Below are 19,196 nucleotides of genomic sequence, written 5' to 3' on the forward strand. Positions count from 1 at the left end.
GACCGGGTAAAGACATGAAAAGTCAAATGAAGAAATGAAAAGTTTTGAATTAAAACTTTTTCATTCTGACCAGGACCTTCTGTCTGCGACCGAATTAACATTCCACACACACGCACGCACATAAGATCTAACATCAAAAGATGGACCAGGACACCTGGCCCCGACACCCCTTCCTCCCTTCGGAAATTTAAAGATAACAAACTTTATGATGCTCTTAAGGAAAAGGACATCAAACAGAGAGGGGAGTTATACTGCCTCCTCTTTACGACAGGGGCGCCTAAGGGTCTCGTCATTATCGCTTGCAGGGACCAACAAATGGTTAACAGGAGTGACCTCGGTTTGAACTCCCGTTGACTCATCCACACCGAACCACCGGCATGGACCAACAGCGACCCCAGGTGGACGTTTGCGAAATCACGTCTCGCCTAAGGCCGTCTAAATACATGATGCATTTAATAAGTATGTCTATGCAATATGTATAAATGTCACTCTCTGTGTCCTCAGATGAACGTCCACCTTCTAATGAAATGATGTGTATTACTGTTTCTATCATGAAAGGAAGTTTCTGTCTCTGATTAGAAAAACGAATTAATACCTTCTAAAAACAATATTGTAAATGGGACGTAAACACAACGTACCCAAGATGAAATCTTATGTAAATGTTTGATATTAATAATCCAGGACGCTCATTGTTGTATATTACTAACATGTATAAGAAATTTCGATACGCGAAATTTCTATTCCTTCTGTGTGAATTTCTGATTCAAACCTTCCCCCTCTTCTCTCTTTCGGGAGAGTCACGTGAGCCTCAGACTCGCAACCCAATCGAAGAAAGGACACCTCCCAATAGGGCGTGACCGCGCTGGCTTTGAAAAGAAGTTCAGCTCGGCACATCAGTTCAGTGTGCAGCTCAGCAGTTCGCCCGTGCAGTGCAGCTCAGCAGTTCAGCAGTTCAGCGGTTCAGCTCAAGAAGATTGGAAGCTCAACTCAGCTCAACTCGCTCTTTCTCTCTGACTCTTAACTTCGTTTCCGCTCTGAACGCCTGCACGTGTTCTCTTTGTTTCATCTCTTCAAGCTCCAACCTCTCCAAGCGAGACGCTTTCTCCTCTTCACGCCGACGAACGAAGACTTTTGAAGAAACCTCACTAAGCTCCCAGGAGACGTCTTGAGTTAGCTAGTGTGAGAGAAATTTACGAATACGTCGAGTGATTTGAATATCTTCTTTTCTTTTAATTGTGTTTTTGTTTTATCGCCCATCGAAGTTTGATCTCACGAGTAATCAAAGCAGGTGAAACTTATTCGTGGCCAGAATAAGATATCACCCTTTTAGATTAGTTGAAAGTGGATATATATTAGCGTTATAAACCGACTTCTGAGGGCACAGTCTCTGGAGAAACGATCACGAGGCAACCACTCGGAAGACGCCTTCCCTTTCTCAAGGAAACCAGCCAGGCCCGCGGTTCTCCGTGAAAACTCAACCCGTCCAACGCCATTACGCCTGAGGCCGAGAGCTTCTAACTGACCACGGGAGGAATTCCCTTTTAACGGCGCTGCGTGGACGAAAGGCGAAACCGGAGCACGGAAATCGAACCTTGGGACCCGACGGCTCAGTAGAAAAACGGTGAACGAGTAAGCAAGCTGAACTCTCACATTCTCCATGAGCTGATGCCTAATTAAGTCCCTTTATAAATTTACACTTAATCAAACCTCAGTTAGCCACATTTTAATCACAAGCCATAGTGCCTAGCTTATCTTTAAAGTCGAATCGGCTTCCCCTGCGTTGATGCCGTGAGATTTCAAGATTACGCTATGCTAAGTAAATATCCTTCTTCTTTTGTTAATAAACATCTTCATTATTTGAAATCACAGTGTATACAGTTTGTTCATTAAAATCCCTGAAAATCCTGAAGATCTCACTTAGCTTGACTATTATTCATTCTCAAACTAATTAGTAACGTTTTAATTGTTTAAGCCAATTATAAACTTTAATTGCTAACATTAGTCAAATAATCAGTAATTATAAGAGTTTGAATAAGGTCAACGCTATAAACACAATATATAAATATATATATTAAATATATATTCACATAGGTATCACGGTGTATGATCAAAAACCCAACATACACTACAGTAGGCTCTTATGGAGCTTGCTTTAGGGTGTCTTTTAATTTCTAAAATTGTCTAAAAACTATTCTAAAAAATGTCTAAAACCTTTGGCCATACAGACTGGGTATGACGTATGGTTCCTTTCAACACTACTGTAAAGAAACCTGTATCTCTGTACAATGAATAATGTCATATCAAACTACGCTGAATGCCTGTTTACATATCAACTAAAGAATTATGAAGATATTTAAAAATATATATATGTGGACAGTATGTAAAATAAATGATCCTGTCAAAAGAAAACAAAACAAAACAAAAATTAGAGGCTAAGGACTCAATCATTAGCACATTGAAGCAGGAGCTTATCACCAGCTTCAGTGAATTCTGCCTGGACACTGAATTATGACAGAGAAAGGAGCTCTAAAGAGCTATTTGAGCCCTTTGGAAACGGGCTAAATGAGAACAGCCCTCTGTATTGTCTCAATGTTCAGGAAGGGCACCTTGTTGGCCAGAAGCTCCTGCTGGACGTTGATCTGCTGCTGCTGCCGTGAGGCCATCTCTTGCAACTCTGACAGAGTGATGTCCATACGAGGAGGAAGCATCTAAACAAAAGTAAAATTTTGAAAATAAAAATGAATATTGTAAGGGGTTGAAAGGTTATATATAATATGTTGAAAGGTTAATAATTTGTAATATTCTGTAAAATACAGAAATGGACAAATTGTTCCATTAAACAAACTTAATTCACAGTTCTCTCAGAAATAACCTGAAATTGATTTAAGGGATTGACATAATTGTGTGTTCCATATTTAATAAAAATCATATTTGCTTTTGATTTTTTGATTCAACAGAATATTTTGAATAATAAAATACACAATGTACACAATGCCCTGACAATCTTGAGATTTCATTATGCCATGCAAAGATTTAAGGAAACTCGTGCCAGACTGCACAAAGCAGCCTCAAAACATAACTAAGCCTTGTCCATGTTTCACGGTTGGTATGGTGTTCTCAACATGTTCTTAACTTTATTCAACTTGTCACCATCCTCCAATTTTGTCAGACCTGTCCAAAGAACATTGATTGTTGAGCATTTTTGCTTATTAATATGCATTTTAGCAAATTCCAGTCTGGCTATTTTATGTTATCCCCTCAACAGTGGAGTCCTCCTGGGTCTTCTTCCATGGAGCCCACTGTCATACAAAAAGCGCTGTATGACTGATGAACTGATTAATGTTGGAGATCAGCTTCTATCTGCTTCAATGTTTTCCTTGGTTCTTTGTCTACCATTCGCATTCTCCTTTCTATTATGTTCTAGTTAATTTAGTTGTGGTTAGCAATGGTCCCATAAACCTTAAACATCTTAATTCTTGAAATTGTTGCCACTAAGTTGTCCATATCTGTATGTGCTCATTTTGCTCTAATATTAAAAAAATAATAATCATTTACTTTAATATTCCTTCTTCAACTTGCCTATTTTGTTAGTAATTCCATACTAAACTTATTGTATACATGTGCACCCTCATGTGTGGGACTCACTCTATGGAGTATAAACTGGCTGATTCTACAAGTTTGTCCTTCGGCTCATTGTATAAAATTGTATGATTGTATAAAAGGCTGGGGACAGCTGAGGAGAGAAAGTAAGAGATAGAGACTGGAGGCTTTGTCTGAAACAGAGGGTGGCAATTTAGGTGCCTTGCTGTCTGTGCTGTGCACATTTCGGCGCCTTAGAGTGCTGCAGAAGGTACCTGTTGTACAGTCGTGTTTGAAAAATGCTTTTAAGGCAGCAACTATTCACTAGCCAAAATAATTACTTTGGAAATGAAGGAACAAAAAAGCAGGCAGCATTTTATACAAACACAAAATTAAGACACAACTAGGCGCCTTCCTTCATCAGAAGACTGCCTCAGTAGACAACATGGAGGACATTTCCTTTAGTTAAGCTAAAGGGCTGCTTTATTTTACTGTGGGAATAAATGGCCAAATAGGTCCTGCCTCGTGCATCCTCCTAGGCAAACAGGTTATCACTTTAACTCTAGGATAGCAAGGATCCAGTACAGGGTATTGCCAATAACAGCCGAATGCAAAACAATAAGTAACTCACATTATAACATCACTAACCACATAAACTGTAAGGAAGTTCTGGCATTTTTGATTAATGGAGTGTAAACATGGACAAATCGATTGTCTGCATTGCTGTGTGCAATATATCAATATATATCTTCGTGAAATACAGCACTTCATGATGCACTGAACTTTAATGTAGTTATTTAAAAATAGAATAAAAATGCCAGCACACGGTGGCACAGCAGGTAGTGTTGCAGTCACACAGTGTTGTGGGTTCGATTCCCGCTCCGGGTGACTGTCTTTGAGGAGTTGGTGTGTTCTCCCCGTGTCCGCGTGGGTTTCCTCCCACAGTCCAAAAACTGAATTGGATAAGCGGTTACAGATAATGAATGAATGAATGAATAAAAATGCTACCAACCCCATTATCCAAGTGTCTCTCATTGGACATTTTCATGGTGTTCCTCTTCAGTAAAAGTTCTGGACCTCTGGGTCCACCTATGAAATGACAGAAAAGGAGGGATGCAGAGACTTATCTTAAGTATGCAACAACTTAAAACAGTTAGTTTGCAGCGTTTGGTGCAAATAACACCAAAAAAAAACATTAATTCAGTCAATCATTCATTCATTTAACTCTGGCTACTGCACAGATATCCAGGATGATGGAGGGCTTGCCAAAGGGTTGGATGTCCATAACAGACACCTTTGCATTATGGGCTTTACCGATTCATTTTTATAAGCAGTGAGCTGTCTTCTCCTCTTTATAATGTTTCTGCCTAGACACTGTGTAAAGTGGTAAAAGTAAATCCAGTTAAAATTTGTGTTCTATATTTTTTTTTCTGCTGTGTAATATAACAGTGCATGTGCATTCATTTTTTTGTTTGTTTGGTTACCAGTTTTGATTCCCTGGCCTAATCAACGTAGCTAAAACACACACCTTTTGCTCTGTCAGCAAGGGAAGGCACACTGTGGATTTCCACTGACCAAATGGAAATCGATTCCTGACTGAGAAACAGTCACAAAAAATTGATAATGAAACAAACCAGAAACATTTAACCAAGCAACAGTCCACCAGCACAGGTTACATAACTCTCTCAGCAGGACGGTTTGTGCTAGAGGTAATGTGGGTTACCAGACAAACTGGCTGAGGGAGCAAAAAAACCAAACAAAACACAGCCACAAAGTGACCACTGCAATGTTCTGTTAAAGCCAAAGCAGAAACTGAACAATTATACAAAACTGTTTCTGAGCAGTACAGAAAGACCCAGGATTACTGTAATTGTCCATTATGTTTGTTTGACAGGAAAAAATGAGTTAGCCGCTAACTCATATCGCTTTCAGGGTTGTGTAACAAAGGAGCTTAGTGACTTAATGGGGACAGTGGACCTTCTGTTGAAACTTGACACCGCACACACACACACACACACACACACTTTTGTCTCAGTGGTTTCAGGGGACATTACAGATTTCCAATCATTTTGTGGAGACTTTCCCTGACCTTAACCATAACAACTAGCAGCCTAACCCTAGCCTCTATGCTAACTCTAATCTTACACTAGCATGTTTTGACCTTAAATCCTGGAATAAAATCTTCACAATGTGTGTGTATAAAGATGGCCTATAAAATGTGATATATGTGTGCATAACACAGCTGTAGAATTTGAAACCTTTAAAGATGACATTTAGTGCATATTCTCATACTAGAGTTAGTAAAACTGCAAATGTCAATCTATGCTACAGGGGGACAAAACCCATCATTGATCTGTATAGCACTGGAATTGCATTCCCTTGAGTTCTATACAATAATTTTGGCATTGATGTAGGAACCAAACATGGCTTTGTTGAACAACAGCATTTGGGATAAAGGGGATTTTTTTATAACAAGAAAGTATTGCTTTAACCTTTGGCTTGTTCTTGGTGACTAAAAGCATACAAGCAAAACAGCTTAAAAGCACAAAAGCTTTAGCAAACCTGCAAATGGGTGGGTTTAAAAACGAGTAGTACATTTCTCGGCAGTATACACATATACTGTTTGGTTTATAAACTTCATAAAGTTTTCTCTTGGAAAAGACTAAAAAATGAATGTGTGTGTGTGTTTGTGTGAGAGTATGAAAGTAGGTGCCATCTCATTCTACCCTCTTGTGCCAAGCACTAACACATACAGAGAGAGAGAGGGAGAGAGAGAGAGAGAGAGAGAGAGAGAGGTCAGAGCTGGTCTGTCCACAAAACCCTCAGATGACCCTGGTAGTGCAAGGACATTCCTTTTGTGTGTGTGTGTGTGTGTGTTTTAGGTTGGGCTTAGGGAAGTTTAAAGGATTTGAGGTTGGTAGGTTGAGTTGAGTGTGTTGTGAGATTGGGAGTGGGAAGTCTGTTTTGAGGACTGGTCTAGAAATTCATATTAGACCCAGACTTCCTAATATGGGCATGGTCCTGAATACAGTATCTGCATCTACATTATCTAGGTATATTGCAAATAAGACAAGGTGCATCATAATATAATCATTTCACACATTTGTTTAATGTAAAAATGGTTCAGAAGAATAAATAAGACTGTACGTGTCTTGGAAGGTTCTTTAGCTTCCAAGCTGTGTTGCTCTAGAACATTAGAACATAGAAAATTAGAAAAGATAGAAAAAAACAGACAATAGAAAAGACACCAAACAACTACTGGTTTATCACCTATGTTTAAAATAAGGAGGAAAAACATATACATCTGACTTCTGGCTGAACTATTGACCCAACAAACACTGAAAAACTCTCTCCATCAGCGTGGCCTTGTTGGTCAAATAGATTTTCCCATACTGACTCCACACGCTCTGGTGTGTGTGTGTGACTGAACGGATGACTGCATTGGCAAAGATCAGCATCCGGATGCAGTCCAACCTCCATATGGCTGCAGAAAGCTAGCATGAATGAGAACATGTTCTCTGTAGATTTTTCCTTGTTAAACAAAATCCTCATTCATTAAACACTCATGAAAATCACTGGTTGAGAGCCAATATTGTGTGCTGTCCACAGTGTTTAGAGCATAGGAAGAATTTGCTGTTCCAATCAGGCTTGTAATTAAATACTCCATGACCAGAATTCATTACCTGGATTATCATAAGCCCTATTATAGACACTGGCTTGGCTATAAAATAACCATCAAGGACGTTGTTCAGGCAAAATTTAAGGCATGGCTTAATATAAAATAAGAGGACCAGCCTTCAAAACAGACTCCCCACTCCAAAACTCACAACCCACTCAACCTCAAACCTTTTAAACTCCACTAAGCCCAGCCCAAACCTAGCCATATAAATACAACCTACCAAACTTCAAACAGAAACTCTGAAAGACGCCAAACTAATGATGCTTTTCCACTGCATGCTACCAGCTCTTGTTTGACTCCACACGGTTCTGCTAGGCTCTAATCGCTTGGTCCCTAATTGATTTTCACTATAAAACCCCCCTCTTTGGCTTTTGAAACCACACCAACAGCAGGTGTAGCATTAAGCGTTGTTTACTCAACATTTATTCGTATGTTGTTAGGTTTTTTGGGACTGAACACAGCTGTGCATCCCAGTTCAGACATATCTATCTATATCAGGTTTTTCCATTTCTTGTTGCTTTGTCTGGCTCTCACAGTTCGTCGGCCATCAATCCAAGGACCGTTCGAACTTCGTCAAAACATCACAGTGTAATTGTAGGAGCTCCATTGAGTCGGATAAAACAAATTTGATCACTACTGTACATTGGTGTGCAATTTGGTGCTGGAGGCCTGCGTTTTACTGCGTGGACAAGCCTCTCTGGCGCACTGCACTGTTCACAGATCACGTTTAGTTCCTGCTCAGCTCGCTTGGAAGCATGTGCAAACAGGTACTGAAAAAGTACCCGCTTCCAGAGACAAGGTTCCAGATTTGCCTTATGGAAACGCAAAAGAGCTGAGCCGAGGTGAGTAGGGACCATGAAGTGGAAGAGCGCCATAAGCCTCCCCAGAGTAAGCTCCAAATTCTGACCTCTCTTCCAAATTCCAGGAATCATATATTTTTCTTCCTTTTTGTCTCTTTTGCCATCTCTCACCTGTTTCCGTGTTGGGTGCTCGATTGTGGCGTAGGTAGAACCTGACCTCAGCTCTCTGCTGCCCCCAGCGTTGCAGCACCTCAATCATCCTTTCACTGTCACCAATCACACGCTCTGTTAGAGGAAGAGACGACCAATCAGGAAAAGGAGGAACACTGTGGGACCTGTGAAACCCTTTTCTGCTTTTTTTGAGAAAAAGAAGCCTCCAAAATTTGTGATTGTAATAAAACACTCAAAAGAGTTTTAATCAAAATTAGATGTCACCAAATGTTAGGTACATATTTGGTGCAAAACTTCCATTTTTGATTTTTACTTAAGCATTTCAGACGAGAACGTAGCTATTTTCAGAATTAATTAGGCAGAGCTGAAATTACAGAGAGTAGATGTGGCATAGTCCTCTCCGTCCAACTGGAAAAGTGTATATATCTGAAGACTGCAGTAATATTAACTTTGTCATAAAATGGCATAAAGTGATGGGTCCACTCACCAGATCCTCTCCAGGTTTCAGACAGGTAACAGTCTGTCTCTCCAGGCTCTTTACACAGGTCCATCACATCCCTGCACAGTGTCTCAGGGGTAACGGGAACCTCTGTGAAGTTCTTTTCATTGTTGCTGAGGTACACGGTCAGAAACATCTGTCACAGACAAACATATCTTAAGGCACTTAACAATTATTGTCCATGGTGTTGGAAACAGATCCATTCATTTACATACAATAAATTATCCAATCATTGTCTGAAACCTACCCAGAATCAATAGGCACAAGGCGGGAACACCCCCTGGAGGGGGCGCCAGTCCTTCGCAGGGTGACACACACTCACACATTCACTCTTACACCTATGGACACTTTTGAGTTGCCAATCCATTTGCCAAAGTGTGTTTTTGGACTGTGGGAGGAAACCAGAGCACCCGGAGGAAACCCACGCCGACACAGGGAGAACACACCAAACTGTCTCCTCACAGACAGTCAATTGGAGCGGGACTTGAACCCACAACCTCCAGATCCCTGAACCTGTGTAACTGTGACACTACCTGCTGCCACCCCAGCTTATGTACAGTAATGTGTAGAAGTCACTGGCCACTTCAGAGCACAAACCTCAACATTTCTGAGGTCATTTAACCCCCCTCTAAGGCTGAGAGTTCTGATTTATTTTAAAACCTGTAAATAATTTCAAAATAGATGTATTTTCTATTTTTTCTTTTTTTTATATGAAATGAACCTGCACAGACATATTGAACCTTCTCTATAACCTTCTCCCCATCAGCTTCACTTGTCCTACTCTACGTCGCACAATCAATACGACCTTCTTCTGTCCCCAATGACAAAGAATTACTGCCTGGAGTTTACTCCATTACTCAGTCAGTCACTCATGCCATCATTCAATTGCTTAATTGCTGTATCATTCAGTCTCCCCATCATTTAATCCCCCATCAATCACTCCATCACTCTCTCAATTTTTTTTTTTTTTCCTCATCCCATCTTCACTTGACACCCAAAATCAGGTGAAGTTGTGGCAAATATGACATTGTTCATATAACATTTTTTTTAAACACAAGTGTCTAGCAAGTGGCCAAGAGACATGATGTGAAATTATAGGTGAAGCGGCTTTGGCCCACAGGCTTGTATTCATATTGTTTACATTAAGAATACATTTAGTTTGTTGCTTATTCTATAGACAGATATGCACATTTGCATATTTCAGCGGCCACTATGGACTACTTGATCGCCCTCAGTATTCCTCCTCAGCATGAGGACAACCAAACCCCAACACATTTTTATCTCCATTTTTTAAAATAATTTGAACTCCAGCAGCCTTTGACAATATGTGGAAGTTTCATTACTAATGAATTGATAGAAATGCTCCAAATGTTTGAATTATAAACATATGCATTGAATTGTTTCAAAAATTTGCAAATGTTTTATTACTTCTAAATTAATTAATTAAAAAACATCTTAAAAGTGACATACTAACCCTCTTTTTCTCAAGTTAACACAGTTCCTTTGGGTTGTGAAGAAATGTCTGTGGCACACGTTTCATAATACCACAAGGGTCAAGCAAAACAGCCCTGTTCCTTCAAAGACCTTTTTTTCTTGCTTTGCATGGTTCTTTTCCTTCTCTTCTTGTTGCTCAATTTTTTAATTTATCTTTAATTGCTCTGGCCATGTCTGTTTCACACAAATTAAACCAGCTTTTGCTCATATGTGGGCCCAGCACTGTGACTGAAGATGATAAGTTGGAGGTGTGGTTATAATTCTAATGAACTTGACTTAGGATTGGAGCTAATTCAAAAAAGCTTAATTAACTCTGGATAGAAGCAGGGAGTCATGTTTATAAAGCTGTTTGTACTGTTTGTGTAGTGTTCAGTTGAAACCACTTTTAAAGCATTATGAGTTTGTTCTGAAAAATCTTTGCAAATATGTCATTCTAATGAGCAGAGATGAGTGACCAGATTTATGACCAGATGGGCATTTAAGTATCATTGCTTTAAAAAAAAAAGGCAGATGGATAAAAAAGTTTCACTGTATAAAAAGTCTCAAAACAAGAAAAACATATATATATACATATATATATATAATAGGTAGAATAATCAGATTAATTCATTCATTCTCTGTAACCACTTATCCAGTTCAGGGTTGAGGTGGGTCTAGAGCATGGGTCGGCAACCCGCGGCTCTTTGATCCCTCAGATGCGGCTCAGCTTTTGAAAATAAGTATTTAATGAGTATTTAATTAAAATGTATTTTATTTTGGTTTGTTTATTTTCAAAATGTAATTCTATGAAGAACCGTGACCCTGAAATGGAGAAGCGGAGAAGAAAATGATGATGATGATGAATTCTATGAAGATTATGGCGATCTTGTAACATCTAAAATATTTTAATATCTTCCGACGTGCGACACCCGCTAGTGTGCGCTTTCTATAACGTTTTGACAGCTGACTGCACGGCGCCAGTTAAAGGATGACAGCACGCAGAGAGAGGACAGCATTTTTGTTTGCTGCCAGTGGATAATTTAAGTTCGCCGTTTTTTTTCCATTACAACTAGGACTCAAATAGACATTGAGTATTTTACTTAACTGTCAATCCAACGTCTTTTTTTGGAGTTAAACATTTTTGTTGCATGCAGAAATGTTATCTCATTTTCTCTGCAGTCGTTCATTGATTTCATAAATGTAACACAGTATAGTTTGTTTATACATAGCACAAAGGAAAAAAAAACCTGTTATATGCAGTGTTATTTCATTTAGAATTTAAAAAGGGTTTTGTGGCTCTCAGTGTTTTCTTTACTGTGTGAAACAGGTCCAAATGGCTCTTTGAGTGGTAAAGGTTGCCGACCCCTGGTCTAGAGCCTACCTAGAATCAATGGGCGGGAATACACCCTGAAGGGGGTGCCAGTCCTTCACAGGCACTGTCACATTCACTCACACCTACGGACAATTTTTGAGTCACCAATCCACCTACCACTGTGTGTTTTTGGACCATGGGAGGAAACCGGGGCACCTGGAGGAAACCCACGCAGACACGGGGAGAACACACCAAACTCCTCACAGACAGTCACCTGGAGCGGTACTTGAACCCTTAACCTCCAGGTCCCTGGAGCTGTGTGACTGTGACACTACCTGCTGCGCCACCGTGCCAATAGTCCTATTATATTCTTAAAACAATATAGTAATGAGAAATAGGTGAATTATTGACTAGATTTAATCTGCTTCCATATAAAAAAGTACCTTTATATACAGTGTGGTTTTTCAGTGTTAAAATAAGGCTGAAAGAGTGTCCAGTTCCTCTCTTGGCTCAGACGCTGTTTAGCACAGATGGCCATCATGTTGAGAAGTTTCAGACCCAAAAATAAACCACAAGTGGGGGTGATTAGTCAGCAGAGACAAAAGGAGGTCGTAATTGGCTGTGTGATGTACAGTAGAAATGGTGGTGGGGACCCAGTGCCACTACAGGTCAAACTGACAGGTCTTTGAAAATGTTCCTGACTGACCACCTGTATTAATCTGGAAAAATATGTCCAAAAGTTTGTAGACAGTCTTTATGACACCTGTATTATAAATTCACACCCATTCTGGACATGGATGATTAAGCACCACACACAGCTAAAATTATGTTCTTTAGCAACTACCCCATAGTCCCCAGAGCACAACTCAACAGAACACCAGGGTATAGTGTGACTCTCACTTGTGTTGTGTATTGTAATCCGCATGAAATATTTGCATAATATCTTGAAAGCATTATAATAATTGAAAGTGTCAGCGATGTTGTCGTGTTGGCTCAGACAGGGCAGAGACAGTACAGTGCAGCAGCGCTATTGGTCAAGGACGCAAATTTGAGTGTCATAATTTGACACAAACCCTGTGTGACCACAACTTTATATGCCCCTGCTTAACTAGCCAGTGAATTAGCCTGTGTTGCTATTGTAACTTAAATGCAATAACTGATGCAGCCATGAGATATCACGATTGACTGTCATTATCTTGGAGATCAACCTGTCGATCATGATCGACTGGTCTATAGACCTTCTGAAGCACAGGAATCTGGTGTATTCTAGCTGTGCTTTCTAGAGTGATCCATCAAAAATCTTTGGGATGAGCTGGTGACTCAAAATCTTCATCTTCATTTTCTGCTAAAGCTAATTCATAACAGCATTTTTAAATGTCTATATTTAGTAGGAAATATTACTGGGATTGTGGGAAAAAAAATCAAACAGTCCAGACTGAAATCCTAAAGAACCACTAGTGCAGTCTTTTCAACCACTCCATATTCATCACATAATTTCAATAGCTGTGACGTCACAGAGGACATTTTTGCAAAGGGCTGTTTTGCAGCTCAGTTTACGTGAAGTTATGTAATAACATTATTTTGGGCGCCCAAACTCCTCCCCTTGGCCCTATATATACCCTGCAAACTCATGTTATTTCCGTGTTAGAAAAACTTGCTCCCACCTCCACACCGTCGCCACCCTTTTCTCATATTCATCTATCCAATTGGGGGGGTCCGGCTTCATAGGCATTCATAAGCTCAGTGAACTCCTCCCCAAAGACCTCTGAGGTCACCTTCCAGTTCCAGCCTCTTTACAGGCGTGGTCTGTACTAGGAAAATATAAGGAATGGGGAATAAACTTTACCAATCTTTTCAAAATTAATTTTTTAACAATGCAAGAAGACTTCATTGTGCCCTTTAATGAACGGAAAATGCCATTAATGTTAATGTGAACATGCGTTTCTTCGTCACTATAAAATGTATGACAAAATGTGACTTCTGCATTAACCCATCCGTGGCAGTGAAAACACACATACTAATGCACCAGGGGAAGTGAGTACACGCACACCTGGAGAACCAGGAAGCCATCCGCAGCACTCAGGGTGCTGTTTCTGTACTCCCAGCTGGTGACTTTCCGGTTTAAAGCCTGCTTTTCTAATCATTAAACCACAGCTCCTCCACCTTAAGTGAAATGTCCTCAGTACAGCTAAAGTAAATATCTTTATTGACACAAAACCAAAATCGATCGGACGCTGTCAACACCAGCTCTCGTACACAGGCTACAAGCTGAGTTATTATCACTGCTGATTGAGTGTGACGACACAAAGCATAGTGTGTGTGTGTGTGTGTGTGTATTTGTGCGTGGGCTGGCACGACAGATGGGCTGAGTGAGGACATACAGCTTTATGAGGAGAGAGAGAGAGAGAGAGAGAGAGAGAGAGAGAGAGAGAGAGAAAATTAAATAAAAACAGAGCATTCAGGTCCAAAAACTGCTGTGAAATTTGGTCTATAATAAAATACAGTGTAATGAATAGTGTAAAGGCCAGGTATGGACATGTAACAGACTAAAACAGAACTGAGAAAAGCTGATTACTCACACATGGACCTATATAAAATGACTATACTTTTCTGAGAAAAGTACTAAGGCTCCCAAGTGGTGCAGTGGTTTAAGTATTTTTCCTGTTTTCAGGAGTTCACTGGTTTGATCATGAGTGATGCCTCATCAATCCAATGCTGTGAGTCCAATGCTCATCGGATGGGTACTCTCTCTCTCTCTCTCTCTCTCTCTCTCTCTCTCTCTCTCTCTCTCTCTCTCTCTCTCTCTCTCTCTCTCTCTCACCTCATCTTAAGCAAAATGCCAACCCGTGCAAGCCTATGTTAGCTGAGATAACAGATCAGGACAGATACCCTTGAGTTCTCCAGCATGTTGAACTACGCTGTTTGAGCTGGAATTGTGTTGCCAAGAGTTTGAAAAGTAGCAACATCAGAGGAGAAAACTAAAGAAATAAAACTACTCAGACAAGGACTTCAATCCTGGTAAATATAACTTCAGCCACACATTCCCCTTTTATAAGTTTTCCTTGTTAAACTACTTTTACTAAACACACAAATCTTTTTCAGCTGGAACTGTCCTAACATTATCTGTTTAAACTTCTCCAAAGGCGTCAAGTCATTGTACCATCAAAAATTATTGAGAGTATTTAAAATGATGCTTTCTCTATGATTCTTCTGTGATCTTTGCAGCATGGTACCTTATTCAGTTCATAAGAATTTGCTTCTGTAGTCATCCGCACCCTTTCATGAAATCAGGAAATCCGCCTCAGGTCACCAGATCTCTTTTTGGATGGAAATGTGTGTGTGTCTCTCTCTCAAGCCTTATTTTCATATTATTATAGCCTGGTTTGTACCACTAACAACACAGAAATTATGTCTTAAATTTGTTTTCAGAAGATTCAAACCACTTTTGCTTTTGAGGCAGGGGATGGGGTGAGGGGAGGCTGAAGAAATTAAAGAACACAACATGCAGATAAACAGAATGTACAGAAAGTTAGAACCCATTGAAATTTATTTCTGAGGCTGCTGGAGGACCCATGTAGGCAGGGCCACTAGTATCTGCGGTCCAACGCCCCTAGGGATGGAGTGGGGGTGTGACACACAAATACACTGATCGCTGAAGGACAGGAGCACTGTTTCTGTCTCAAATAAATAATCTATATTAATAGTTTAATTATCAATACGGAACATATGTTTAAGACTCCAAATAACTATAACGTATTTTAATGGATAGAGTATTTGTGGGTGCTAAAAAACTTTTAGTGGGGGCTATAGCCCCCCCAAAACAGGTCTAACCTCACCACTGGCTGAAAGTATTCTGCAATACTACAGTGGTCTGTCGGGAGGCCTTGCATTGATTGACCAACACCACAGGCACAAAACTGCTATTCAGCATTATTCTTAATTAAAAGTGCAGGGTTTAAGCTGGCACAGGAAAAAAAAAAGCCTGAATAATAACAGTTGGGGACAATGTTGGGCCAAATGCAATTTTAAAACATCTGCTGTTGGCATTTGTCCTCAAACTGTAGCTGGTTTTACAATCTAACCCCAACGCATGGCTAAAGCATTGACATTGTAAATCGGCATGACCTCTGGAACGTCCTGTTTCACGCGCAGCTGTAGAACTAAGAAGCTTTGCCCTCTTCTATTGGACAGGCACAAAAACACACACATTTTTAATCCAGGCACTGTATCTGGACACATCTGGCAAGAACTGCTTACTGGTTTTAGGATTGTGTCCTGTCCTCCTGATGCCATGCTTTTGAGTCATTTTGAGGAAATTTGGTTTCAAAATCAAAGTATGCAGAGCAACATGTGGACTACAGTCTGTAACTATGGAACTATCAATTGTTCCTGTGTGGTCAGTGGAGCTGTGAGAATGGACAGTGATTGTAATATCAAGTTAATGGTCATGATATCATGGCTCATCTGTGAATATGATGTGTTTTATTTGTTCTTTGAAGAGACTTCAGATGACAGTTTCATGAACATGTTCTGCATGCTATATATTCTGGGTTTAATGACTCTATGGATGGTCAGTAAGGCCAGCATTGTTAAGCTGTTTTACCAAACTGTTGTAAAACCTCTGGATGACAACGGTCCATTCAGAACACTCTCTGAATCTCAGAGACGAAATTAGAGCCGTAAAAAAAACTGTTCTAGAAGTCATTGAAGGGGTTCAGCTTTTCATCCTCTTTCCCACAGACTTTATCTCTCAGCCTCTGAGCTTTAGGATAAAATGGATGGAGTGACTCAGCCTTCATTTGTCAGACCTTAATCTTCCACAACCCTTTGCACAGTTCCAGTGAAGCAATTGATGTAGCAATATTCGCTGCAGAATTTTAATGTCTCTTAATGTTGTTTTAGTATATATATATATATATATATATATATACAGGGGTTGGACAATGAAACTGAAACACCTGGTTTTAGACCACAATCATTTCTAAGTATGGTGTAGGGCCTCGTTTTGTGGCCAATACAGCGTCAATTCGTCTTGGGAATGACATATACAAGTTCTGCACAGTGGTCAGAGGGATTTTAAGCCATTCTTCTTGCAGGATAGTGGCCAGGTCACTACGTGATGCTGGTGGAGGAAAACGTTTCCTGACTCGCTCCTCCAAAACACACCAAAGTGGCTCAATAATATTTAGATCTGGTGACTGTGCAGGCCATGGGAGATGTTCAACTTCACTTTCATGTTCATCAAACCGATCTTTCACCAGTCTTGCTGTGTGTATTGGTGCATTGTCATCCTGATACACAGCATCGCCTTCAGGATACAATGTTTGAACCATTGGATGCATATGGTCTTACTTGTGCTAACCCCTGTATATATATATATATATATATATATCTAATGTATTTTTCTCCTGCAGAAGAGAATGTGATATAATTAATTACTAAAGTATACTAGTCCTAAAGTGTATATATTATATTTATATTGTTTATTTTTGAGTGATTTACATTTAATTAGATGGAATTGCTGATTACCCCATTTGTGTTTGTAAGATAAGATATATAAATGGTTACTGTCCAATGAAAATATGCATCTTCAAAAATAGTAACTTTATAGGAGAATGAAACAAACGTCTTAACTTTCGATGGATGTCAATGTAAAAATAAAAATAAAATATTCCAAATAAATTTGGAGCATTTCTATTGGTCCATTCATAATAAAATGTTAATTACACAGTGTGAAATACAGCTGTGTTCAAATAATAAAGTATACTATAAACTGACAAAAATAGACATATATTTATAATGAAATATATAACTGAAATGAAATATTTACTGTTGTATAGTGCACTTTACAGTGAATTCTTTAGAAACAGAATATTTTTACAGGATCCCTTTAGCCGTTAACTAGCAGTGTTCCTTAACCTTAACCTTTAATGTTCTTTAACCTTAAACATTTAAACAAAACTTTTTACTTTTACATATACATATACATATGTATATTTTGCATTATGTATACTTTTACCCCAAAACTATTTCTAACTATATGTATGATGCTGCTGGTGAGTTTATAATTCAAATGGATAAATCACAACGCTGAATAATCACATATATACATTTTAATAAATCAATTGATATTTGATGAAGTCGTTTCTGGGAAATGTTTTATTTGGAGGGTATTAGTCTCTACTAAATATTGAGACACATAGTGTTTGTGTCAATATAAGAGTGTTTAAGACCATCCCCCCTTCCTCTCAATACATGTAAGTAGGACATATGGGTCAAGGTCTAGCTGCATAAAAAGCTCCCCAGCATTGCTGGACAAAGCTTGGGCTTCCTGAGCAGTGGAAATCTCTGAAAATCCACAAAGGGATTGCCTCATCAGACAAGCCTAAACGTCACTCAGCATGGAGTGTGTGGTCCTTCAGTGTGCAACCCTTTAATATAATAATAATAATAATAAAAATTATATGCATTCTATATTTTGAGTGATTTATTCACAGCTCAGGCAGAGACATCACACTTTACCAATAAGAGCGTTTGGGCAAGACTCTTAATGTTGCAAAGCCTGTAATCTGTAATGTCATTAAACACTAATAATGACTGTAATTTGTTCTGAATTATTATACCTTAATATTTACACTATATTAACACTTTGTGTACATAATCTTTTTCTAGATTATTCAGATTGAATCACGTTGCATTTTCCGGGACGTAAAACAGGTAATACTTTGTTTAAATGCACACGAAATATGAGTCTGGCAGTTTCAGAAAGCTGCCTCTGAATGAACAAATGACAGTAGGATCCTCTTGGCTCTGAGTCACAATTGAAACCGGACACTGTTGATATGGTGGTGAGGGTTAAACAAAGTGCCAATACAGCATGTTTGAATAGTCAAACTCACCACTGCAGACTTATCCTCTTTGGAAGAATCATCTGACAAAGCACGAGGCTCTTCACTATTTACCCAGCAGTCATTAGAATGAGTATATGGTCCTTTACACCTGAGAGAATCACCTCCAAAAGCCACAGTATGGCAAGCATTCTAGAAATGTACTCTATCACAATATAGAAGTACAATAATCAATTATTATTTTAACAAGCATATACTATGTATTTCTGTAAGCATACTGTAAGTATCAACACTATTTAAAGAAGTGAACAAATTATATAATAAAATACAGAACACAATTAGTTCAGTTTAATTAGATTTAATGCTGTATATCAGGGGTAATTAATTAAAATTCATAAAATTCCATTTATAGAAAAATTTCCCAAACCAAGGTCCAGACCATGATGTATAACATGCATTATGATCTGTGCCACATCCTGCACATTAAAATAGCTTCATATGTAGTTCAAATCAATTACATTTCAATATACTTCAACAAGATTTATTAATAATTAGAAATGACAAATACTCTAAATAAAACGTCCTTTTCACATTACAAGTCAAATTTACCAATAAAACAAAAAAAAATGCATATTTTAAATAAAGTCCCTAATGACTTATGTAGTTGCAGTTGACTTTACTGCTTTTCCATAACCAGCAATCTGATTGGCTCTTTTTGCTGAAGAACAGGACTTTATCCGTAAACAAAAATCCATGTTCAGCGTTATGAGAATTTCAACTGACAATCGTTCCCTTATTTTTAATATTTCTGGTTTTACCTTACAACACAGTCGTC

The 19,196-nt window shown here is 39.0% G+C and overlaps 1 protein-coding gene across 2 annotated transcripts in view; it reads right to left on the minus strand.

Moving 5' to 3' along the window:
- Positions 1 to 19,196, minus strand: part of LOC136678398 (apoptosis-stimulating of p53 protein 2-like) — a 43,089-nt gene that overhangs the window by 15,797 nt on the left and 8,096 nt on the right. The window contains exons 2-5 of one of the 2 annotated variants that reach the window (XM_066656455.1): positions 8,717 to 8,864; positions 8,230 to 8,343; positions 4,592 to 4,668; positions 2,607 to 2,708 (exon numbers count right to left, since the gene is read on the minus strand). In XM_066656455.1, the coding sequence (XP_066512552.1) occupies positions 2,607 to 2,708; positions 4,592 to 4,668; positions 8,230 to 8,343; positions 8,717 to 8,864 (441 nt within the window). The remainder of the gene's footprint in view (positions 1 to 2,606; positions 2,709 to 4,591; positions 4,669 to 8,229; positions 8,344 to 8,716; positions 8,865 to 19,196) is intronic. The other variant, XM_066656456.1, reaches the window with a different exon arrangement.

Source organism: Hoplias malabaricus, chromosome Y, assembly GCF_029633855.1.
Source record: "Hoplias malabaricus isolate fHopMal1 chromosome Y, fHopMal1.hap1, whole genome shotgun sequence".
NCBI lineage: Eukaryota > Metazoa > Chordata > Actinopteri > Characiformes > Erythrinidae > Hoplias > Hoplias malabaricus.